The sequence below is a fragment of the Myzus persicae genome, unplaced genomic scaffold (assembly GCF_001856785.1).
Source record: "Myzus persicae strain clone G006 unplaced genomic scaffold, MPER_G0061.0, whole genome shotgun sequence".
In the NCBI taxonomy this organism is placed as follows: Eukaryota; Metazoa; Arthropoda; class Insecta; order Hemiptera; family Aphididae; genus Myzus; species Myzus persicae.
Genome location: NW_019100847.1, coordinates 535,649 through 557,373, shown reverse-complemented (window position 1 = coordinate 557,373; position 21,725 = coordinate 535,649). Strand labels below are relative to the sequence as shown.

Below are 21,725 nucleotides of genomic sequence, written 5' to 3'. Positions count from 1 at the left end.
CCTGCATTTTACCAAAGTAAATTTCGAGATACTCGAGTATATTTAATATTTAGGCAAACTAATAATCTCATAGTCGCCGCCCGCAATCTATGTTTTCGCTGCAAATTATTGTTAATAAGGCAGACTTAAATCGGTTTGAATAAGTTCATAGTATAGGTAAACAAGTAGGTTAAAATTTATTTAAATACTTGTAAAATTACATTATGAGTATTTTAAGTATTTTTGGTATTTTTTTACTTGCAATTGCACACTATTCAACTGCACATAGGTAATCTACGGTATTTGTTCGTTTTTTATTTAGCGGAATATTATACTATTTAGGCCTTTTTGTTTTTCCTTTCCTTGTTTTTATTTTATTTTTATTTTTTTCTCTACCTGTTTAATGACGGTCCGTGATAATTCCCAGCTGACGCGTCGAACACTACGCGTAATTTACTATCATCAACTTCCGGCCGATACACGGCGTGGTGCGGGATATAATACGTGCCCGGTGACGTTGCAATCGACATGTGTCCTAATGATAAATAATCGCGCATGAAACTAATATACAATTCCCGGAGTTTACGGTCCCGCGATAACTTGCGCTCTAGCGATTCGAAACGTCGTACAGCAGTGTCCCGTGACCCGACGAATACGTCATCGCATACTGGAGCACGAAACGGTAACGGTACCGAGAACCGACCCGACGGTAGGCGCACGTGTTCATTGCGGAAAATAGACTCACATCGCCCTTCATCTGTAAAACTCTCGGGTGCGGTAACCGGCTCCTCCACGTGCCAGAATTTTTCCATTAACCCTTCAATAGATACTGTCAAGGATACCGGCATTGAGTGATAGGTAGGTACATCGACATCAGATACGGGGCCAATCAGTACCCAACCAAAAACTGAGCTAAACGCTGCGGGAAGATTTTCGTCTACCACCACTTTTCGACCGTCCATTATCGACGGGAATACGTCCCCACCTAACAACAAATCTACGGGAGAGGGAACGTCGAACGACGGATCGGCCAACGCTAGATTTGTATAACGGCCCTTCTCGGTATGAGGCAAAGCACTGCGCGGCATATCAGCCGTAATCGACGGTAACACCCATGCATGTATTGCTAATACGGGTTCAATCGCAAAACGAGGTTGTACGGACAATTCAACACGACCTTGTACATTTACAATAGGCGCGCCACCTAAACCAGTCACCGGGGAAGTCCACCGCTCACATTTTAAGCCTAGACGGTCAGCACACATCACCGTAATTGACATTTTGAAAGACGATTGAAACAATTTGCAAGCCATTGATCTACTTAATCATAAAACCAAAAAATCTTAGGGTGTCCGCTCAAACTATCAACACAAATTAAAATAATTATTCAATGTGGTACTGGAGTCATGTGCGAATTTCGGAAAATTCTCTTGCGGACGAAATATTGGCTTTGAAATTATTATGACCCCCTTGGAAATCGTTGCTAATTGGCTGCTAAATTATGGTTCAATAATTATTTTAAAATGTGTTTTCAATAATACGGATGGCTTTGGACATGAGTCTCCAGCCCCACCCTTAGATTTTTGGTTTTATTATTCTTCTAAATGGAGACTTGATTAATGAATAATTTCAACATTTTGATTGGGTGGTGTTGAGGACATGAACATACCAGTCCACATACCTGAATATCGAAGCGTTAGATTAACGTCCCGTTGTTCCACAACGACTATTTGTTCTAGTACCACGTCACCGAGTCCGATTTACCGATCAGCAGCAACTTCAGTGGTGGTGGTCCACTCCATCCCATATATCAGTATTATCCACGAAGATCATCGTCTTTGCATCGTACTGTAAGAACCGGCTCGCCAGGACAGTCGTGTACGAGCCTCTATAATAGTCTGGCCAACGCACTCACGACACTCGATGCTCCAACATCTGTTTATACTTTATAAATTCTACATAAATACTCATCAGATATATGGAAAAGAATTCCAACGACTCTTCATTTCCCAAGGCAACCGGTCTTTCAGACCAAACTACTTCAGAATATTTATTAATCATTTTTAAACACATAAAATGAAATGATATTAATATGATTAATATTAATCTTGTTTTTTTTTCTTTTTATCCAGTTCATGGTATGAAACATTTTTGGTGTTTATTCTCTCATCGATCTATATAAATCATTTTTGTTAGAAATTAATAGTCATTTTTATTTCTTAATGGTTTTTTTTTAATCAAATGATAATTTAATTAACTTTCTATTTGAATTACTATTGTATAGTGATTATGATACCAAGTTGTATATCACACAGAAATACAAAAAATATAATTAATCAATAAAATAAGAAATTGCAATACAAATTAAAACCAATTTAATTATTTCGATCAACAACAGAAATGGCTTAAATATTTGTCTTCAATTTATTAAATACTATTTACATAAATCACTAGATTTATTATAAATCGTAATATTTTATGAATATTTTATAATTTTGTTATTAAACTTATGAATTATAACCGAGTATTTTCTTTTGAATAGAAGTGGGTAAGTTATTAAATTTAAATAACTATGAATTAGCGTATTCTACAGGGAAACAGCTGGTTTAAAACACATATTGTATTAGCAACGACGGCGGGTGTGTACACCCAGTGCGAATAAGCGACTGAATGTAGACAGACACAGCGTTTCACACTAAGTTTCTTATTCAATTTATTTTTAGCTATTATTTTATATTATTAAAAAAATCTAGATGAATCTTACATGTGTATAAACCATAAAGTGTAAAACTCCAATGTTTACTGTTTTTTAATATCAAATATAATTTAGATAGTACCTACCTGTGCATTTTTTCAACATTCAATTTTCATGGCTTTTAAAATAAAAAATATCTGATTAGCATAACTAGATAATTCAATTTCAAAATTGGTTTTAAACCATTGTTATTTTTAAATCATTCTATGGTTTTAGAGAAAAACAATATTATAAATATCTTATAATTAATAATTCTAATTAAAATCAAATAAAATATAAAAACAACCTACATACAACTTTTATTCTATTACAGACTACCGTAAGTTATCTGCTTATATATTATTGCCAACAGCTGATAGTATTTTTGTCCTGTGAAATTCAGCAATACTAAATTAAGGCCGTTAGTGAGTTGCGGCCCGAGTGATAATCGATTAAATCATAATAGTGTTTGATCGTAAATGATTAACTAGATCTCAAAGTCTTGTTACAAGCTATTTCTCATCACATGATATTTTGGAGTACCTATTTCATTTTATTCAAGATCAGGTTAGGTCAAGGCCAGGGTCTGGTAAATGTGTGCCTTTTAAATGGTCATTATAGTGTGTGCGGCTGTATGTAAAAGAAATAGCGAAGTGCACCCGCGTGGGGTGTAGAAGTCGACGATTCTTGGTTGAAATAATTGTCCGTTAGCAATCCCTTGCATAGATGTAAAGTGTGAACTATTATGGCCGCGATTCGGACGTCCCTCCCATAATCCTCGGCGAAATGCATACATTCCTTTAATAAACGAGGGTCTCAACTCATACTTGATTTAGAAATTGAGCTGTAACTCATTATCACCCAAATTCAATTTTTTTAGTTTTTCATTTATCAATATTTTGATCAATTTCGATTCCATTTATTTAACTAAGTACTCTGCATCTAAGATTTTACGGCAAGACCATTTATAGTATCACATAAATAACAAATTATTATTTATCTTTTTTACTAGCAATACTAACAATTAGTACGTATAAATTCAATTTATTTTAATGTAAAATGTACCTATTTATCTAACCATTTAGTTTAATTTTTAACTATGAAAACCATAAAAAAAATTTTAAAAATTTTAATTTATTGAACGGTGATATAATTTTAATAATTTAATTTAAAATTAAAATTATTTGATTATTTAATTTGATGATTCGTGTAAACTGTCCGTAACAATCAAACAATAATATTTACGTAGTACAATTTTGATTTAGATAATAAATAAGCAACTGGAAAGAATACACACACTGGATAAATAAATATATTCTAATTTAATATTATTCTCTGTTTTAACCAATAAATGCATATAATAAATACACAAAAACATTTAGTATTATTTCCTGTTTGATACAATTCAGTATGGAAGTCATTGAAGGGATATTTATTACCTACTAAACACTTTTAGTATAACATTAAAATTCTTTACTATAATTTATTTATAATCAATGGTATTAGCTATAAATAAAATATTAGTTATCATTATGCGTAGGTATAGCCAAGTAGATTATCATTGGATTTTCGTTTTTTCATTCCATAAGCTTTATTCGGTATTTGGCATATGCTAATGGTCTACTACCTAAATAGGTACTAAGGTTACTTATACTACCTATGAGGGTAACTAAATAAAAATGAAGTTAATAATATTTTTTGAGTCTGGAGGTAATTCGTGAGCGCCCATTCTAACGGCCGGTTATCAAAACGAACCATCCACCGATATCGAGTCAAAACCCGATGGGTCAAACTCTGAAATTTAATAAAAAGAAATTGCTTATTTTTTTAAGCAATTCAAAGTATATTATGCGTTATGACTTTTAAATGTTTATGGATATTTCTTTAATCGAATGTACGTTGTACCTAGTTGAATATTATTGGTAGTGCTTAATTTTCTGAAACTTATGTTTTTTTAATTTTAAAATTTGAGCCACTACTTTTGACATAATATGAGTATCGACCCTCATAAATTTCGACAATTCTTTAATGATGTTGGTAAAAAAGTCTAATTATTAAGGCGTCTACTCTAAAAAACCGATAAATTCGAACTTTTCTATAATAGGTTTTCAATGAAATAGATCTTTTAAAATGGTATACTTAAGAGGATGAATCACTGAGTGTTGCTTTAATATTGCACTATTTGAGTTCACACCAAACGAAAAACTATTTTTAGTAGAGACAGACTCTAAACTAATAGTGAAGTATAGGAATATATTTATAGACTTTGATGTTTAAAAATACATTCTGAGTTAACTTCTAACAACAAAATATTTTTCACATTTTTGTGATTTTGGAGAATTTCAGCAATGCAAGCTTTTGTAAGCTTAAAAAAAATGAAAAACACCAATAGGTGTAATACTGCTGTATGATTCTGATATTTTTTCTATTGATTTGACTTACAAACAAAAATTTTAACTATCAAAAAATGATTGTAAACAATGCTGATGGTTTTAAATTTAAATACCTGTAAATAGTACCTATAGAGAATCAAAATATTATGACAATTACATCGTGTTTATTATTGTATTATGTCTATCAATTACTAACATAAATATTAAAAGAACATTTTAAGTTAGTACCTTGACAAAAAAATCGTTTCCTAAATATTCCTTTCTTTCTGTAATTTAAATTAACCTTCCAATATGGACGGTTTTCTATTTACTATAGGAATCTTATCTCAGAGTTGACGATTAAATAACTTTTTAGTTTTACCAATTTAAGGTGAAGAAAAAAAATTATTGTAAATTCAATACTTTCGTGGCTCTCTATTTTTCTTACATACCTCGTTGGCAAAAAACGCAAAATCAAACTAATCGGTTGTCAAATCGTTGTACTAATTCGCAAGATTTTTAAATTTCCTTTGTAATCTATCTCATATAGTAACAATCATCCTATACACAGATTACTTCAACAAATTAGTTTAGTTTTTGGCCACTATCATAACCTTTTGATTGTATCTAACAGTTTATGATTGTTACACAAAGCGTGTAAATATATTTGTCAAATGCTTTATAACGAGAAAATAAAATAAAAAAGGTAATGTATTTTAATTATTGAGTTATAAATTATGTTAGTAGTTTAGTACTACAAAAAAGAATAATGTATTATTTTATAATGCTTTTGAAATTATTTTATTTTTTATGTTTCAAAAATTAGCAGAAATTAAATAATGTAATATTTATTAATCATTAAATTCATAAAATATACATTTGATCATAATAATATAAATAAAAAAGGCGCTACACAAGAAGGACATAAATAATAAAATATTTAGATAAATAGTAATTTGTATGTGTATTGTTATTAATTATTATTAAGTAAAAAAAAATTCCAACAAAAAATTATTTGCACAGGGCAAACTTATTAATTATTAAGCTTGTGCTTAAATATTTTACTTTTGATCCAATTAGATTATTAGGATGTTAGTTATATTATATGTGCAGTCTTTCCTCTGGATCTGAAAACAAAATTTATTGTATAAATAAGAATTATAATTAAATAGTTGCATAAATTGTTACTTACCGGAGAAATTAATACATAGAAACTTTTAATATCCTCTAGTATTGACCTAAAATAAATTAAATTATTAAGTAAACAACTATTCAACTATTAATTGAGTTATGTTTTTGTACACAAATCATTACTTACAATATCATCAATTTTCAAAATGCTGCGCACGGTCTCTGAAGCCAAAGTTATAGCACTAATGGATACCAACAACGGTTGTACAACATTTTCTTCTAGAATATTAGTTATTGCTCCCTCCAAAATACAATTAAAAAGTTAGTTTATGCATATACTTCAGATATTTATTATTTTTAACACCTACCTTTCGGACATTAATACCCGCAGTAACTTCGCCTTGAGAATGTCTATTACGCAACTCAGTAACTGTGGTTATGGGGTTAAGACCAGCATTTTCAGCCAATGTTAAAGGTATGACTTCTAAAGCTTGGGCAAAAGCTCTATAACAGTAAGCATCGACCCCAGTAACTAATCTTGCTAGTTCAGCTAATTTTAAACTGATTTCGATTTCAGGTGCACCACCTCCAGCTAACAATGCTCTAAAATGATTCAAAATTCATACAAAAATACAAAATTGATAATACACTCTTCAATGACTCACCTGTGTTTCACTAAACATCTGATAACACACAATGCATCATGAATTGATCGTTCAGCTTCTTCCAAGACCAATTTATTAGAACCTCGCACTATGATACTAACTGTTCTACCTGGATTGTTGATGCCAGTGATTTGTACAAAATGACTATTACCAGTCATGACATCTTCCACCAGGTCTGCTGATACAAGGTTTTCAGCGACAAAGTGATCAAGACTTGCAATTGGTCTACAATTCAATGTCTAGAATATAATTATAACAAATTATTTTCATACAGATTTATTTTTTTAAATTTCAATAATATACCTTGCAGACATAATCAATATCCTCTCTCTCTATATTGTTGATAACCATACATTTAATCTTGTCTAAGAAATGTATAGCCAATTCAGACAATGCATCACGCAGTATTGACTTTTGAATCAATAAGACATTACAACCAGCTTTTTTAATTTGTTTAACAATGTTCAAAATGTAAGCACGTTCTTCACGTAATACACGATCCATAGCAGTGTAATCGGAAACCACTACATTATAATCCATCTAAAACAAAAACAAAGTTAATTATTAAAACATTGCTTAAAATAATCATTTAATGACGTACAAATTATATAACCTGATTACATAAAATAATATTATTTAATAATTATAAGCAATTATATTCACTTAAAGACTCAATAATAAGTAATAACTCCATAAATATTTTAAAATATTTTTAATGAAATAAAACCTCAACCAAGATAATTCTTCTAAGATCTATATCTAAAAGTTAGTACTCCGATTACGTTCAGGAATCAAATAAATAATATCAGTAAATACAATTTCTAATCAGAAATATTTATCTATTTATTTCGTCGAATTATAACATGGATGATTTGATTATCATGTCATGTAATTAGTAATTTATGATAAACATTATGTACATTAAGTAATATAAGTTAAAATTAAAATCATTGATATAACAATATCAGAATTTATAAATTCATTATCATTGAAATAATAGCTTTAAAAAAATGGATTATTATTTGTTCATTGTATATTAAAAATTTTTTTTATAAATTATTAGTTAATATATTATGTATAATCAATTTGATCTAAAGTAAAAAAAAATAACAATAACAAGTTCAACACAAAAAAACGCATTTTAAAAATACAAAGATATAAAATATAACAGTTTTTACATTACCATAAAATAAAAAGATCAAAATCATAGCATAGTTTGAAGTATCACATAATTAACTACACATGAATACAATATATTACACAATTACGTAAAATGTAAACTATTAATGCATTTACATTCAAAATAAATAATATACAAATTATAGTAGATAATACATATTTTATTTAGTACATAACAATTATTTATTCATAGGTAAAATTTGTTTCTCATTAGACATAAAACAATCTTTTAATATGATTTTTCTGACCAAAAAAACCATTGACAATGTAAGAGTCAATAACGACGTCCACTTCAACAATATCTCACCAAGGTTGATACTAATAGAAGTCTGTTGAAGAGTTCTCTTGATGTCGTCAGGAAGTTTGTCAACTTTCACTTCTATCCATGCTACTGGCAGTATTATTCCCTGCTTGAAATTTTTGAAATGTGATATCCCATCGGCTTTCTTTAACATGATATTGACTTGAAACCTGGACCGACCTCCCAAGGATACTCCTAACTTCGAATGAATATCAATAAAGGTCTCGTGCAGCTCAGGATCTGGCGACAGCCCGAGAATGTCTCTTCTCAGCTCCGGGTCGCCCAAATAGAAGTGCGGGAACGACATCATTACCGGAGCGCCGTTGCATGGCGACGAATTGAACACTCCCGATGGAGGAGACGTTTCCGAGGTGTAATAACAGTCGTTATCCGGGTTTGTGTTGGGTGTATCAAACACGTTTCTGGGCGCCTGGAAACGGAATGCTGTCACCCCGGGCACCGTTTCGATGTCTTCCTTGTAGACCAGTGGGAACCGACGACACAAGTCCATGTGGAACACGAACAGTTTCGACTTGCGATTCAACGTGGTCGGTGGAAACTGGGACCCATCGCTGCCGTCCAACCGGTTGCACTCGTCTGTCTTCCACACGTCCAGTGCGTCCAGCCCGTTGTAGCGGGTGATGACGCCGAGCTCGTTCAGGTTGCCGACTCCACTGTGGATCGTGATCCGGTCGGACGACGCGCCGCGCCGCCCAGTAACTATGCCGAATTTGGACAGCTGGGCGTCCCTGTGCACTGTCGACGCCAGGCTTTGAGCCAGAGTGTATATGCTATCCTCGTAGCCCCAAAAGTAGTCGTCAATCTTTAGATCCAGGAACGGTTTCACCTTGAACCCGTCCAAAAACAACGACATGAACTTTTGGGTAAGGTAAAACGTGTCGGCGCTCTTCGATATGGCGCTGATTAGCGGCAAGTTCGGTACGGTTATGGTCAATCGTTTCGGGTCGCCTTGCGACATCTCTGGCACGAACTCGTTACTCCGCCGCTCCTGATATGTGACCGTACCGTTGGCGTTGAACTCCACGTTAATCCGTTCGACAGTCTCTTTGTAGACGAACGGTCCTAGCTCTTGGACTATGGGCGTATCGCCGTATTTCAGCACCCGATTGATGTTGGTATAGTTGAACGGGTAAATCGACACGTAAGGCTTGACGGGCGGGTTTTGCCACATGTTGTATGAGGCGCTACCCTGCGTTATGGTCACGAACTGTAAGATTTGGAACATGTAGAACTCCGTGAACCACATGATGATCGTAAATATTCCACTCAGGCCGATCAACACGACCAGAAACACAAAACCCGAAGGTATCGAATTGCTGCCGGTTTCATAGAGCTCCTGATTTTTGGTCGACGAACGCTCGCGCTCAAGAGTGCCAATTTTTATAATACCGCTGTTGCAGAATTTCAGCTTTTCGAGTAATTTTACGGCCGACCATCCGCCACTAGCGGCGTTCATTTTTAAATCGTTTGATTTTTCACACGTTCCTTGCAACATTTTAAACAATCGAGTCTCCTACGACGTATAAATTTGTACTCGGTAAGATATTTCACGTATAAACACAACACTGTAAAACTTTCTCGGATACCCGGAATATTGCAATTTGAAGTGTTAATTCATTTTTAATATTAAAATATGTTTAATGGAACATCGTTTCTTTACAACAATACTAGCAGTCTTGTTTCAGTAAATAATAAATGTATACTGTGGTTAATTATCACTAATATTTTTTTTATTTCCTACGTGCTACATAGATAAATAGACATTGGACTTGATGATAAACATTTACAGCTCAATGACGAATGGTTCGTTTCGGAATAGCTCTCAATAAAAACAATGTAGAATAATAGTTAGAACAAAAGATTGAAATTGAAATCTTATTCAAGATCAAAGGGTATCGAGCGTACAATAATAAATTATACGTTTTTAGTCAACATTCACACCTTGTGAAGTATTTCTGTGTAATTCTATCACATGCATAAAACCAATAACTAAAATGTATATCGAATGAACATATTTAAATAGATAATTATAAATCAACATAACCTATAAAAACGTTTTAATACGAATAAATGTGAAAAATGTAAGAAAAACTTCAACCTAAAATGTATTTATAAGCCTATTATTTATAAGAAAATTTTTTTAAAAAATATAAAGGTAAAATTATTGAATTATTTACCACCCAGTCAAGTGTCACAAATAGGTGGCTTCTTATTCAAAATTTGCTTTTTAATTTTATTCTGTCATTGCATATGTATACTTATTGTGCTTAAAGGTACAAGTTGTGCATTTCTTTAAGTAAAAAAAATAATATATTTCCAATTAAATTAACATTAGAACAATGTTACTTTAGATGTAAGTTTTAACCATAAATCACATATATGATATATCGCTAATCTAGCATGTTATCATATGTTACAAACATTAAACATTATACATTAACGGTAAAAACTACAAAAAAAAAATTATTTTATTTTCAAACAAATTATTTAATACTCAGATAAAAAGCACAAATCATTCGACTTGAGTCGTAATTAGGTGTCCTAAGGCTTTTTGTCATCATTATAAATTAAAATCATAATTTTTTTATAATACACCAGATTTTCTGTATAATGTTTCTACTCAATCATCTAATAAGATGTAGTACAGGTGTCCTAAGTTCAATTCATCATTGTCGTTTTAACAATGTTAAATGTGTCATCATACAGAAATTGATTAAAACTCGTAAAATAAAAATTGAACGTGTAAAGTTGTACTTTAATTTGTTCTAATCAAGAGCTATGACAGTAATATTTGATAATATTTAAACAAGAATCATAATTTTCAAATGTCCGTCTAGCACAGTATTGGTAATAGCTTATAAGTAATAACTGAAGACCAAATTTTTATGTTTTTACACATTGATAATGGGTCTATGCAGTCTTAAAACATGTGGATGATTCGTTAAAGTCTGAGTTCGTAGAAAAAAGTTTTTTTTGTGTAGTTGAGAATATTTAACTCTATAGCATACTTTGGACTATTTTTCATAAATTGTGGAAAAAAATATTTATTTATTATTAATTTTAATATTATGGTACAAGAACATTTTTTTTATCATTTTGTTAAAAGAAACACAGTGTTATAGGCTTATAGCACTTAATCATAAGTTTTTGTACCGTTCACTAAACATGTTGGCTATCCTGCACAGTTATATTCATACTGTATAAGCATACGTGTATCAAAAATTCAAAATTCAAATGTCCAAATTTTGTTTTACACTTTTCAACTTTTATAAATACATATTTTTCCATGACAATTGATTATTAGTTTTTAAAATAAACAAATTAAAAATATCAATCACTTATAAATACTTTTAACGAAAAGTGGAACCATTCAACAAAAATACATTGTTTTAACAGTGGACAGCAATTGTGATTATATTCCTACTCTAGCTGAAGTCCAATAGTTTACCATTATAATATACATATGAATATCTCACAATTAAAACAATGTTGTGAAATAAAAATTGTTAAAAATGCATATTAAAGCATAAATTGATGTATATTGATTATTTTGGCACATATTTCAAATTTGAAGGAGAAAGTGAATATTAGAATATTAGCATCATATATTGATATAAATCAATATAAATAAAGTTTTTAATAATAATTAATTATTAATTATTGTTCATTAAGCTCATTGTTAAATATTTAATGATATAACAATTATTACTCAGATAAAAAGCAAAAATCATTCGACTTGTGTCGTAATTAGGTGTCCTAAGGCTTTTTGTCATCATTATAAATATTTTAAGGTCCATTTAATTCTCAGTTCTTTTTTATTATACGAAACACACAGTTTGACTTTTATACTGAATCATCTGCGAAGATATTTAAAAATCACAATTCATTTGACTTTTATATTACAACTAAACAACTAAAATCTTTATTCCTTGTTTAAAATAATAAATAGTTCATAGTACCCAATAAAAAATAAATATTGAGTGTATAGAATATATTATTGTTTATATATATTTATATTTAATATAATCCAAGACTGAAGAATAAACTGTAATCAACTAAAGGTTGTAATGGGTACAAATTATGTGTAAAGGGGAATTTATAATAATTTTAAATGCATGCAAGATTTCTATAGTATACACTGCAAGCAACATAGTAATTTATAATATTTAAATACTAATCACGGAGATCATAAGCATCCGCAGAAGAAAGATAAAAAAAACCAAATCTAACCCCACAAGATCCTCCATCAAAGTACTTATATAATACAGTTTTTATAAATATTTTCAGCAAGCAATTTATTTCATATTATTAAGAAATACAATTATATTGTATAAAAAAGATATTGTATAGTATTATATTATACATAGGTATATTATATATTTTTAATAATAACAGATAAAACATTTTTAACTATGGTTACTGGTTTATTCTGTGACAATACTAATTTCTTATACGATACCTAACAACAAATAAGTCCTAAAATCCTACAAATTTATTTAACAAATAAGAACAAATGAAATGGTTCACATTTTGTGGTGGAAAAACCATTTTTTTCAGTGTCTGCTTAGGTTTAAAATTATTTATTACTACGCCAGTAACAGGTTGCACTGATAAAAGATCCATCTCAAAACCAGATATTGATTAATTCTCAAGAAAGATTAGATGGACTTCTAATATGTTTATTGAACAGGATCAAACATATAGTGTTTATTATGAAGATTTCATAGAGTTTAATAAAGTATTAAATCCTACTGTCAAAAGATAAATGGATATTTAGTGAATTAAATTATTTTAAAAGGTAAGATATTTAAACTATGTTATTTTTAATAAGAAAACTATTGTTATTAAAAAAGGGTACTTGTTGAAAACTGTAATTAGTATATTTAAACTAAATGTATAGTTTGTATAGATCAATATACTAGGAATAATAGAATTACAAAACTACAGCCATGAAGGAAGTGGAGTCCAGACGCCTAGACCTCCACCTCAGCTACAGTATTGCCTCACGTGTCAAGAGAAACTGTCCAAGAATATGACTAAGATACTTATTTTAAATCAAAAAATAGTGATAATGATTAAGTGCCCCAAGGTGTATAGTATGTGTCATCTTACAGTGATAAGATAAAGCAAATAAAATGAATCAATTAAACTTAAAAACGGCTAGTCAAATCTATGTTATAAAAATCAATGACTAATGGTTGTAACATCAGAAAAAATTTTAATTAGAATCATAATTTTCATATGTCCCTATCTAGCATAATGTCATCATGTGTCACAAACATTAATAGTAAAAAAAAACTAACATATTATTTTATTTTCAAACAAATTTTTTGATAGTCAGATAAAAAGCACAAATCATTCGACTTGTGTCGTAATTAGGTGTCCTAAGGCTTATTGTCATCATTATAAATTAAAATCATAATTCTCTTTATTTATACCAGACTTTCAGAATAATATTTATACTCAATCACCTGAAAAGATGTCGTACAGGTGTCCTAAGTTCAATTCATCATAGTCAATTCATTAATATTAATTTGTAATAGTCAACATTAATCAAAAATAAATTTAAATCTATGATAGTAATTGTAATTAGGTGTTCTAAGCTTAACGCCATCATGCAGATATTGATTAAGGCTAATAAAATAAATAATTTTCTTTTAAAGTAGTACTTCAATTTGTTTTAATTAAGCTTTAATGGTAGTAATATCAGATACAATTTAAATTAGAATCATAATTTTCATATGTCCCTATCTAGCATAATGTCATCATGTCATATACAATATTGGTAATAACTAATTATTTATTATTGTTCATTAAGCTCATTAATAAATATTTAATGATATAACAATTATTTCTCAGATAAAAAGCACAAATCATTCGACTTGTGTCGTAATTAGGTGTCCTAAGGCTTATTGTCATCATTATAAATTAAAATCATAATTCTCTTTATTTATACCAGACTTTCAGAATAATATTTATACTCAATCACCTGAAAAGATGTCGTACAGGTGTCCTAAGTTCAATTCATCATAGTCAATTCATTAATATTAATTTGTAATAGTCAACATTAATCAAAAATAAATTTAAATCTATGATAGTAATTGTAATTAGGTGTTCTAAGCTTAACGCCATCATGCAGATATTGATTAAGGCTAATAAAATAAATAATTTTCTTTTAAAGTAGTACTTCAATTTGTTTTAATTAAGCTTTAATGGTAGTAATATCAGATACAATTTAAATTAGAATCATAATTTTCATATGTCCCTATCTAGCATAATGTCATCATGTCATATACAATATTGGTAATAACTAATTATTTATTATTGTTCATTAAGCTCATTAATAAATATTTAATGATATAACAATTATTTCTCAGATAAAAAGCACAAATCATTCGACTTGTGTCGTAATTAGGTGTCCTAAGGCTTATTGTCATCATTATAAATTAAAATCATAATTCTCTTTATTTATACCAGACTTTCAGAATAATATTTATACTCAATCACCTGAAAAGATGTCGTACAGGTGTCCTAAGTTCAATTCATCATAGTCAATTCATTAATATTAATTTGTAATAGTCAACATTAATCAAAAATAAATTTAAATCTATGATAGTAATTGTAATTAGGTGTTCTAAGCTTAACGCCATCATGCAGATATTGATTAAGGCTAATAAAATAAATAATTTTCTTTTAAAGTAGTACTTCAATTTGTTTTAATTAAGCTTTAATGGTAGTAATATCAGATACAATTTAAATTAGAATCATAATTTTCATATGTCCCTATCTAGCATAATGTCATCATGTCATATACAATATTGGTAATAACTAATTATTTATTATTGTTCATTAAGCTCATTAATAAATATTTAATGATATAACAATTATTTCTCAGATAAAAAGCACAAATCATTCGACTTGTGTCGTAATTAGGTGTCCTAAGGCTTATTGTCATCATTATAAATTAAAATCATAATTCTCTTTATTTATACCAGACTTTCAGAATAATATTTATACTCAATCACCTGAAAAGATGTCGTACAGGTGTCCTAAGTTAAATTCATCCCAGTCTACCAAAGCTTTATTGTCACCAAACAGTAAAAGGTTAAAACAAATGAAATGAAACAGTTCAACATATAATTAATAGGCATTCTAACTTATTCCAATATAATTGAGGGTTAATAGTATAATCAGATACAAATTTAAATTAGAATCATAATTTTTATATGTCCCTATCTAGCATAATGCCATCATCATTATGTCACAACATTATTGGTAAAAATTACTCATAAGTTATTTTATTTTCAAGTAATTTATTTAATTTTCAGATAAAAAGCATAAATCATTCGATTAGTGTCGTATATATCATATTTAATTACAAAATAATTTTCTGAAATTCCAACATTAATGAAATGTTACAATTTCACTTGAGAGATTTTTTAACCTATGCTTATAGAATCAAGAGTTAATGGTAGAATCATTATATAAAATTTAAATTATAATCATAGTTTTCATATGTCCCTAGCTAGCGTAATGTCATATCTCACAAATATTATCGGTGAAAATAACTGACGGTTTATTTTATTTTTTAGGAACAACTATTAATATAAAAACATTTGACTTTTATCGTAATTAGGTTTCCTAAGGCTTTTGTCATATATTAAATAGTTGACATTTTATTCATGTTCTACTTTATTTTAGTACAATTAAGATTTGATGGTGGTAACATCCATTAAAATCATATAATTTATGTCATTGTTAAGCATGCTGTAATTATGCGCCATGAATTATTTTTTTTAAAGCATTAGGTTTGTAATTTACAGAGTTATTTATTAATATTGATTATTGAAATACATATTGCTCAGATATAGAATTCAAACTATTACAGATAAATTGTTAATTGGCGTTTTCAAGCTAATATCTTACATAATACAATAATATCTGTACGTAATCGGTTTTAACGAATTATAAGAAGCATTTATCATTTTCATTCTTGAACTTAGAAGTTTTACTTCTATATATCACAGTACAATTATATAGAAGTACCATAGATATTTTTTGTAAGTAAAAATTAAGGTTTTTGGTAACATCACATAATATTTAAAATTTAAATTCTTTATTTAACATAATGTTACATAACTTCTTATTGGTAAAAACTATGTTTGTACATACATTTTGTTATTATGTAGGTACCTTATAAATGAAATATTAACATAATTACTTCCAGATGAATAGTGACATCACTCTATATCATTCCAAATTAGGTATTATGAGTTGTTGTAGAAACGAAAATGAATAATTAACAAAAAACTAGTAATGGTATGGACTAGAAACTTTTGTTCATTATGTATATTATTATATCTATGGTATACTAAACAATGGAATTAAAACTATTCTTATGTATGTATGAATTCTCTAGCATTTGATATTTGATATAATATTAAAATTATAAATAACATTATAGTTTATTTTACTAAACAATAATTAAACATACCTATCACCGTACTCTTAAAAGAAAAAAAATTAGTAATAATAAAAATAAGATGTTAAAAAATCTAATTGATTTCTAATTTGTATATGAAAAATGTGCACATTGTCGTCAATATTCAATATTGTAACAACTTTTGTTCACATTTTAGCTTCAAAATTTTATCATTTTTATTTGTTATAATAATTTGTAAGAGCCTTGTATTCAATTACAAAATTTTAAGATTTTGGACAGAGCATTCAAATTATTATCAACATTCATAAAAAAAAAAATACCCAAGTATTTTTAATACTTAATAAATAGCTCAAAAATATGTATTATATTTTGTCCAGAAAAAGTTATTAATAATTAATGAAAATTAAATTATGAGAAATTCACAGCACAAGTAACTTATAAATTTTCTGAATATCAAGGTTTTCACCAAGAGAAAAAGGTTGACCTCTTAGCCAAAGAAAAATTGTTTCAACAAATACATTTTTTTTTGGAGCCTTTCTTTTATTAAGTAGCCCCTTAAAAAAAACTGATCCACGGGCCTTTGGTATGCCAGACACTGGTGACTAAACTGAATTTTATAACTACTTAAAGAAAAAATAAATAGCAATTTACTAATATTATTGTTTTACTAAAGGATAAAAATATTATTATGCAGTATCTATATAACAATATCTTTATAACCAACAATTTTATAATTTTATTTATTATATCAATTTATGTTTTATTATTATTATTTATAACTAACATTGTACTTGTTTTAATTATGTTAAATATTTTCATAATCAGTATTCTTTAAAAACAATATTACTTAGTTGTAATTATGAATTCAATAGAAATAGAAAGAGTAGGTTATAATTTAAAATGTTTAATGTTTTTAAGGAGTAAAAGTTATGTTAAAATTTTTTTATGGTATTATAAGCCTTTACTTAAAGGAATTTTAAATTTATGACCTTAGATACTAAATAAATTAAAATAATAAATTATTAATAATTAATAATTATTCAAATTTTATTTATGGAAAATCTGGTCTTAAGATTTCAATATTAGGAGAAGTTATTATTTAATTATTTATACTTTATGTTAAAACTTACTTAACAATATTTATGCATAGATACAAATTAAATTGTATTTTTTAACAAACATCGTATTTTGATTGATATAATTATCAACTCATAGTTAAAAATTAGAACACTTATAGGTTATATACAAGGTTATATTACTTAATATATAATTGTTATCTTATAATGTGTCCTACGTAAATTCAGCGAAACCAATGATTTCTATTCTGATCCAAGCCGTTCTGCCGGATTATAATGCAGAATTGTACAAGGTGTTTTCTTTATCACAGGACTCGCCATATTTACGTAGGACATATCGATTACTATGTACACTATGTTACTTACATCAGTTTTTGGAGGCGAAATACAAAATTGGATAAGTCCTATTTTAGCTTTCTCAATTTTCCTAGGACCATTTACATTTGAAGATTTTTGTGTAAACACTAGACCATCAATTAACTTAGTGTCTTCAACAGTTCCTCCTAGTTTTTTGATAACTTTTATATCCTAAAACGAAAAAAAATTATGAACATAAGTTTATTTATTCACAAATTATGATTATTTATACTTTCAGATCAACATTGGTATCTTTTGCGGGATCGACAACTTTTAGAACTGCGTCAACAGCTAAAGGAGCTAATAATGACGATTGTTGAGAAACAACCTTAGAATTTAAAGCAGTTGAAGCACTTTTCACTAAACTTTCTCGGTCAGTTAGGAGTATTGGAGTAGCCATATTTTTTATAATCTCAATAGATTTGGCTGCAGCTTTTTGGAATCCGTCAGAAATTCCAGTAGGATGGATACCTTTTTGCAAAAGTTTTTCAGAAGCTTCCAATAGGGCTCCGGCAATAACAACCACACTAGTTGTACCATCTCCAGCTTCAACATCTTGAGCATTCGACAATTCAACTAACTATAAACACAAAAAAAAATTATGATACTATTTTAGATAAACATAATAATATTATATATTGTTTTAACTTGTATGGTTAGAATTATAAATACCAACCTCAATAATTAACAGGAAATCATAAACTTATGTTAAGAATCATATCTATTAATAAAATAAATTTTCCAAAAGTATTTAATTTAATATTTAAGTTATTCTTTAACAATAGAAAAATTGAGTATTCGTTTTAAATTTATTATATATTTAATATATTTAAATTATTTTCTGAAATCAAATTTTAAAATAAAATAATTATACTACAGTTTATTGTAATATTGTAAGACTATTTGAATTCATGTAGGTAGGAGTACTTAAATTGTACCAGACCTAAATCAACTTCATTAACCTAAGAAAAAATTAGGTTTACCTATTAAATGATTTGCCATTTAATTTCAGAGTTTGTTCATAAAATATCAGTTTCATAGAAATGTTAACTAAGCTCAACAGCAAATACTTTAAAGATGATTTAACTACCTACAAATAAATACTATGGTAAAAATTATGAAAAAAATAAGTTAAAAAAGTATTGATACAAATTTTCAAATTTGTAACAAATAAACATAATTAGGTACCATTTTTGCTGCTGGATGTATAACATTCATTTGCTTCAAAATTGTAGCACCATCATTTGTTATAGCTACTTCGCCATTTGCTGATTGGATCTATAAATTAAATTAAAGAAATAAAGATTAAATAATATAGTGGTATGTAAAAATTATGGGTATTTATAATGATTAAGTTATAATTCTAATAAAATTGTATTCATAAATATAATTATTTTCTCAGATTTTTGTTTCCTTATCTTTGAACTTTAATTGAATATTGTTACTGCAAGTATATGAACATGTATAGAATATAAATTACAATTGTTGATCTTACACCATTTATTTTAACATTAAAAAAACTGAAGCTAACTTGTACAGTCATACTCCACAGAAATTCATTTTTTTAAAAGGTATTAAAAACAATATAAAAAGATGTATAGATACAAAAACAAAATTAAGGATTCATCCACTAGCTAAGTATGTTTAACGTTTAAAGCTTAATATATCAAATAAATAATATATTATTGGCACGGTTATTTTAAAAAATAATATTTTTAATTACCATTCACTGAAGTAAATAAATTATAACCAAATCTAAGTAAAGTATATTAAATAAGTCATAATTATTAAATTACATATGTAGATAACATATATTTACCATTTTATCCATTCCTTTTGGACCCAAACTTGTACGGATAGCATCAGCAACAGCTAAAAATAAAAATAAAGTATTGATCATTAAATTAATAAGAATGATACATTTATTTGGGTTCAAACCCCTCCGTAAATGTACTCCTATATAAAATATCATAATACAATGCCACTAGATGTAAAAAAAACTAATTTACTCTTCAAATGGGAATCTTAGAATTACAAGTATAAAAAAAAAAATTAATGTATAGTTATTCACTTTATTAAATAATATGTAAAAATGAATATATATATGATCAGTTCTTTAGAAATAATATAAATTTAACATTCTTAAATTTATGTTTTACTGTTTCGTGTTTTTCTATGTGATAATCTTTAAATTTAGTTGTAATATTCAATAATATTTATTTGTATCTATGATTATATAATGTAACTCTCTACTACCATCACAAGCATTGTGCTTAAGGAGGTAGATACTTTATTGTAAAATTTAAATATAATGTAATTTGTTTTATTTATGTTTTCTTTACAATAAATATTTTGAAAAAAACAAAAATATACACGTTACAGCATTTCAAGATAAATCAACAGAGCCGAATTAAGGAAAAATTGCTTAAAGACAATGAGTTTACTTGTGTCCTGATAGAATAGGTAGGACACTACATTTTGAAATTAATTACCTTATTTTATAAAATCCTATGCATGTATCATACATGTAACATACAGTTATCACAATGTAATATGAAAATACATTATCAGTAAGTTATACTTATACTTCAAATATGAAACAAGTGAGTGAAGTATAAAAAATGAACAAAAGTAAGTATTTACTTTATAGCTACCTATATTACGTAATATACCTAATTAGGTACCAAATTTAAGTTGATAAATTATAACAGTATTTAGTCATATTAAAAATAATTCAATATAATACTATCTAAAAAAATGTGCATTCAAGTGCAAAATCCATAAATAAAATATTATGATTGAGAGATAGTGGACTAAGCAATAAGCATCTATTTGTTGCCTTTAAATATTTAGCTCCATATCGCTATATTGCCTATACAGCTTGAACATTACTCTGGATAATTTAGGAAGATTTTAAAACAATAAAATAGCATATTGCATTCTACATTGACAAGAAATCCAATCAACTCAATTAAGATAATTTATGTTTAGATATAGGTGCGATTTTAACTAAAATCACACTTAACTGAACTACGGATAAGTAGAAAACACTATAATTTTTTTTTTAACTACCGCTGATTGACGAGGTAACTATAGTTCAAAGTTAAAATCCCGAACACAATATTGGAGTTGGTTTCTAATGAAAAACTTGAATAGGTATTTCGAAAAATAAATAAATGTCGTATGTTTCGTTCAAACCTTTAGCAGCTGAGATGTTGCTTTTCCTTATTTCAGCCGGTTTGCTCTTGTCTTTATAGGCATTCGTCGCCTGTTTGGAATCGCCAGATCCCGAAAACGCAACCATGGTGGAGTTCAAGAACGACACTCGACGGATTGAAATGGATGAAAACTTAAAACCGTGAGAACGCAAATATTCAGTCTTTCAGTCAGTTTACTGTAGAAATGTAGTAGTAGTACAAGGCGGGCTGTAAAGGGGCATATTTTCATAAGCATCAACAAAAAAGATT

The 21,725-nt window shown here is 28.3% G+C and overlaps 3 protein-coding genes across 3 annotated transcripts; all 3 read right to left on the bottom strand.

Moving 5' to 3' along the window:
• Positions 1-371: 371 nt before the first annotated feature.
• LOC111026439 lies at positions 372-1,259 on the bottom strand. The gene has a single exon (XM_022304535.1). The coding sequence runs from the start codon at positions 1,257-1,259 to the stop codon at positions 372-374; it is 888 nt and encodes a 295-aa protein (XP_022160227.1).
• A 5,022-nt stretch (positions 1,260-6,281) lies between these two features.
• Positions 6,282-21,725, bottom strand: LOC111026413 (T-complex protein 1 subunit delta). Its single transcript, XM_022304486.1, has 10 exons — positions 21,457-21,725; positions 20,078-20,130; positions 19,447-19,536; positions 18,491-18,838; positions 18,268-18,429; positions 7,185-7,421; positions 6,882-7,120; positions 6,585-6,819; positions 6,404-6,517; positions 6,282-6,323 (listed from the first exon to the last, which is right to left on the bottom strand). The coding sequence occupies exons 1-10, from the start codon at positions 21,560-21,562 to the stop codon at positions 6,303-6,305; spliced, it is 1,605 nt and encodes a 534-aa protein (XP_022160178.1). The 5' UTR covers positions 21,563-21,725; the 3' UTR covers positions 6,282-6,302.
• Positions 8,201-10,425, bottom strand: LOC111026412 (lysosome membrane protein 2-like). The gene has a single exon (XM_022304485.1). The coding sequence runs from the start codon at positions 9,875-9,877 to the stop codon at positions 8,240-8,242; it is 1,638 nt and encodes a 545-aa protein (XP_022160177.1). The 5' UTR covers positions 9,878-10,425; the 3' UTR covers positions 8,201-8,239.

Coding starts and splice junctions, on each gene's coding strand:
- LOC111026439 (XM_022304535.1), bottom strand. CDS start 1,259: ATGTCAATTACGGTGATGTGTGCTGACCGTCTAGGCTTAAAATGTGAG.
- LOC111026412 (XM_022304485.1), bottom strand. CDS start 9,877: ATGTTGCAAGGAACGTGTGAAAAATCAAACGATTTAAAAATGAACGCC.
- LOC111026413 (XM_022304486.1), bottom strand. CDS start 21,562: ATGGTTGCGTTTTCGGGATCTGGCGATTCCAAACAGGCGACGAATGCC. Junction 7,121..7,184: donor ATATTGATTATGTCTGCAAG/GTATATTATTGA, acceptor ATTATATTCTAG/ACATTGAATTGTAGACCAAT. Junction 6,324..6,403: donor TTTTGAAAATTGATGATATT/GTAAGTAATGAT, acceptor AATTTATTTTAG/GTCAATACTAGAGGATATTA.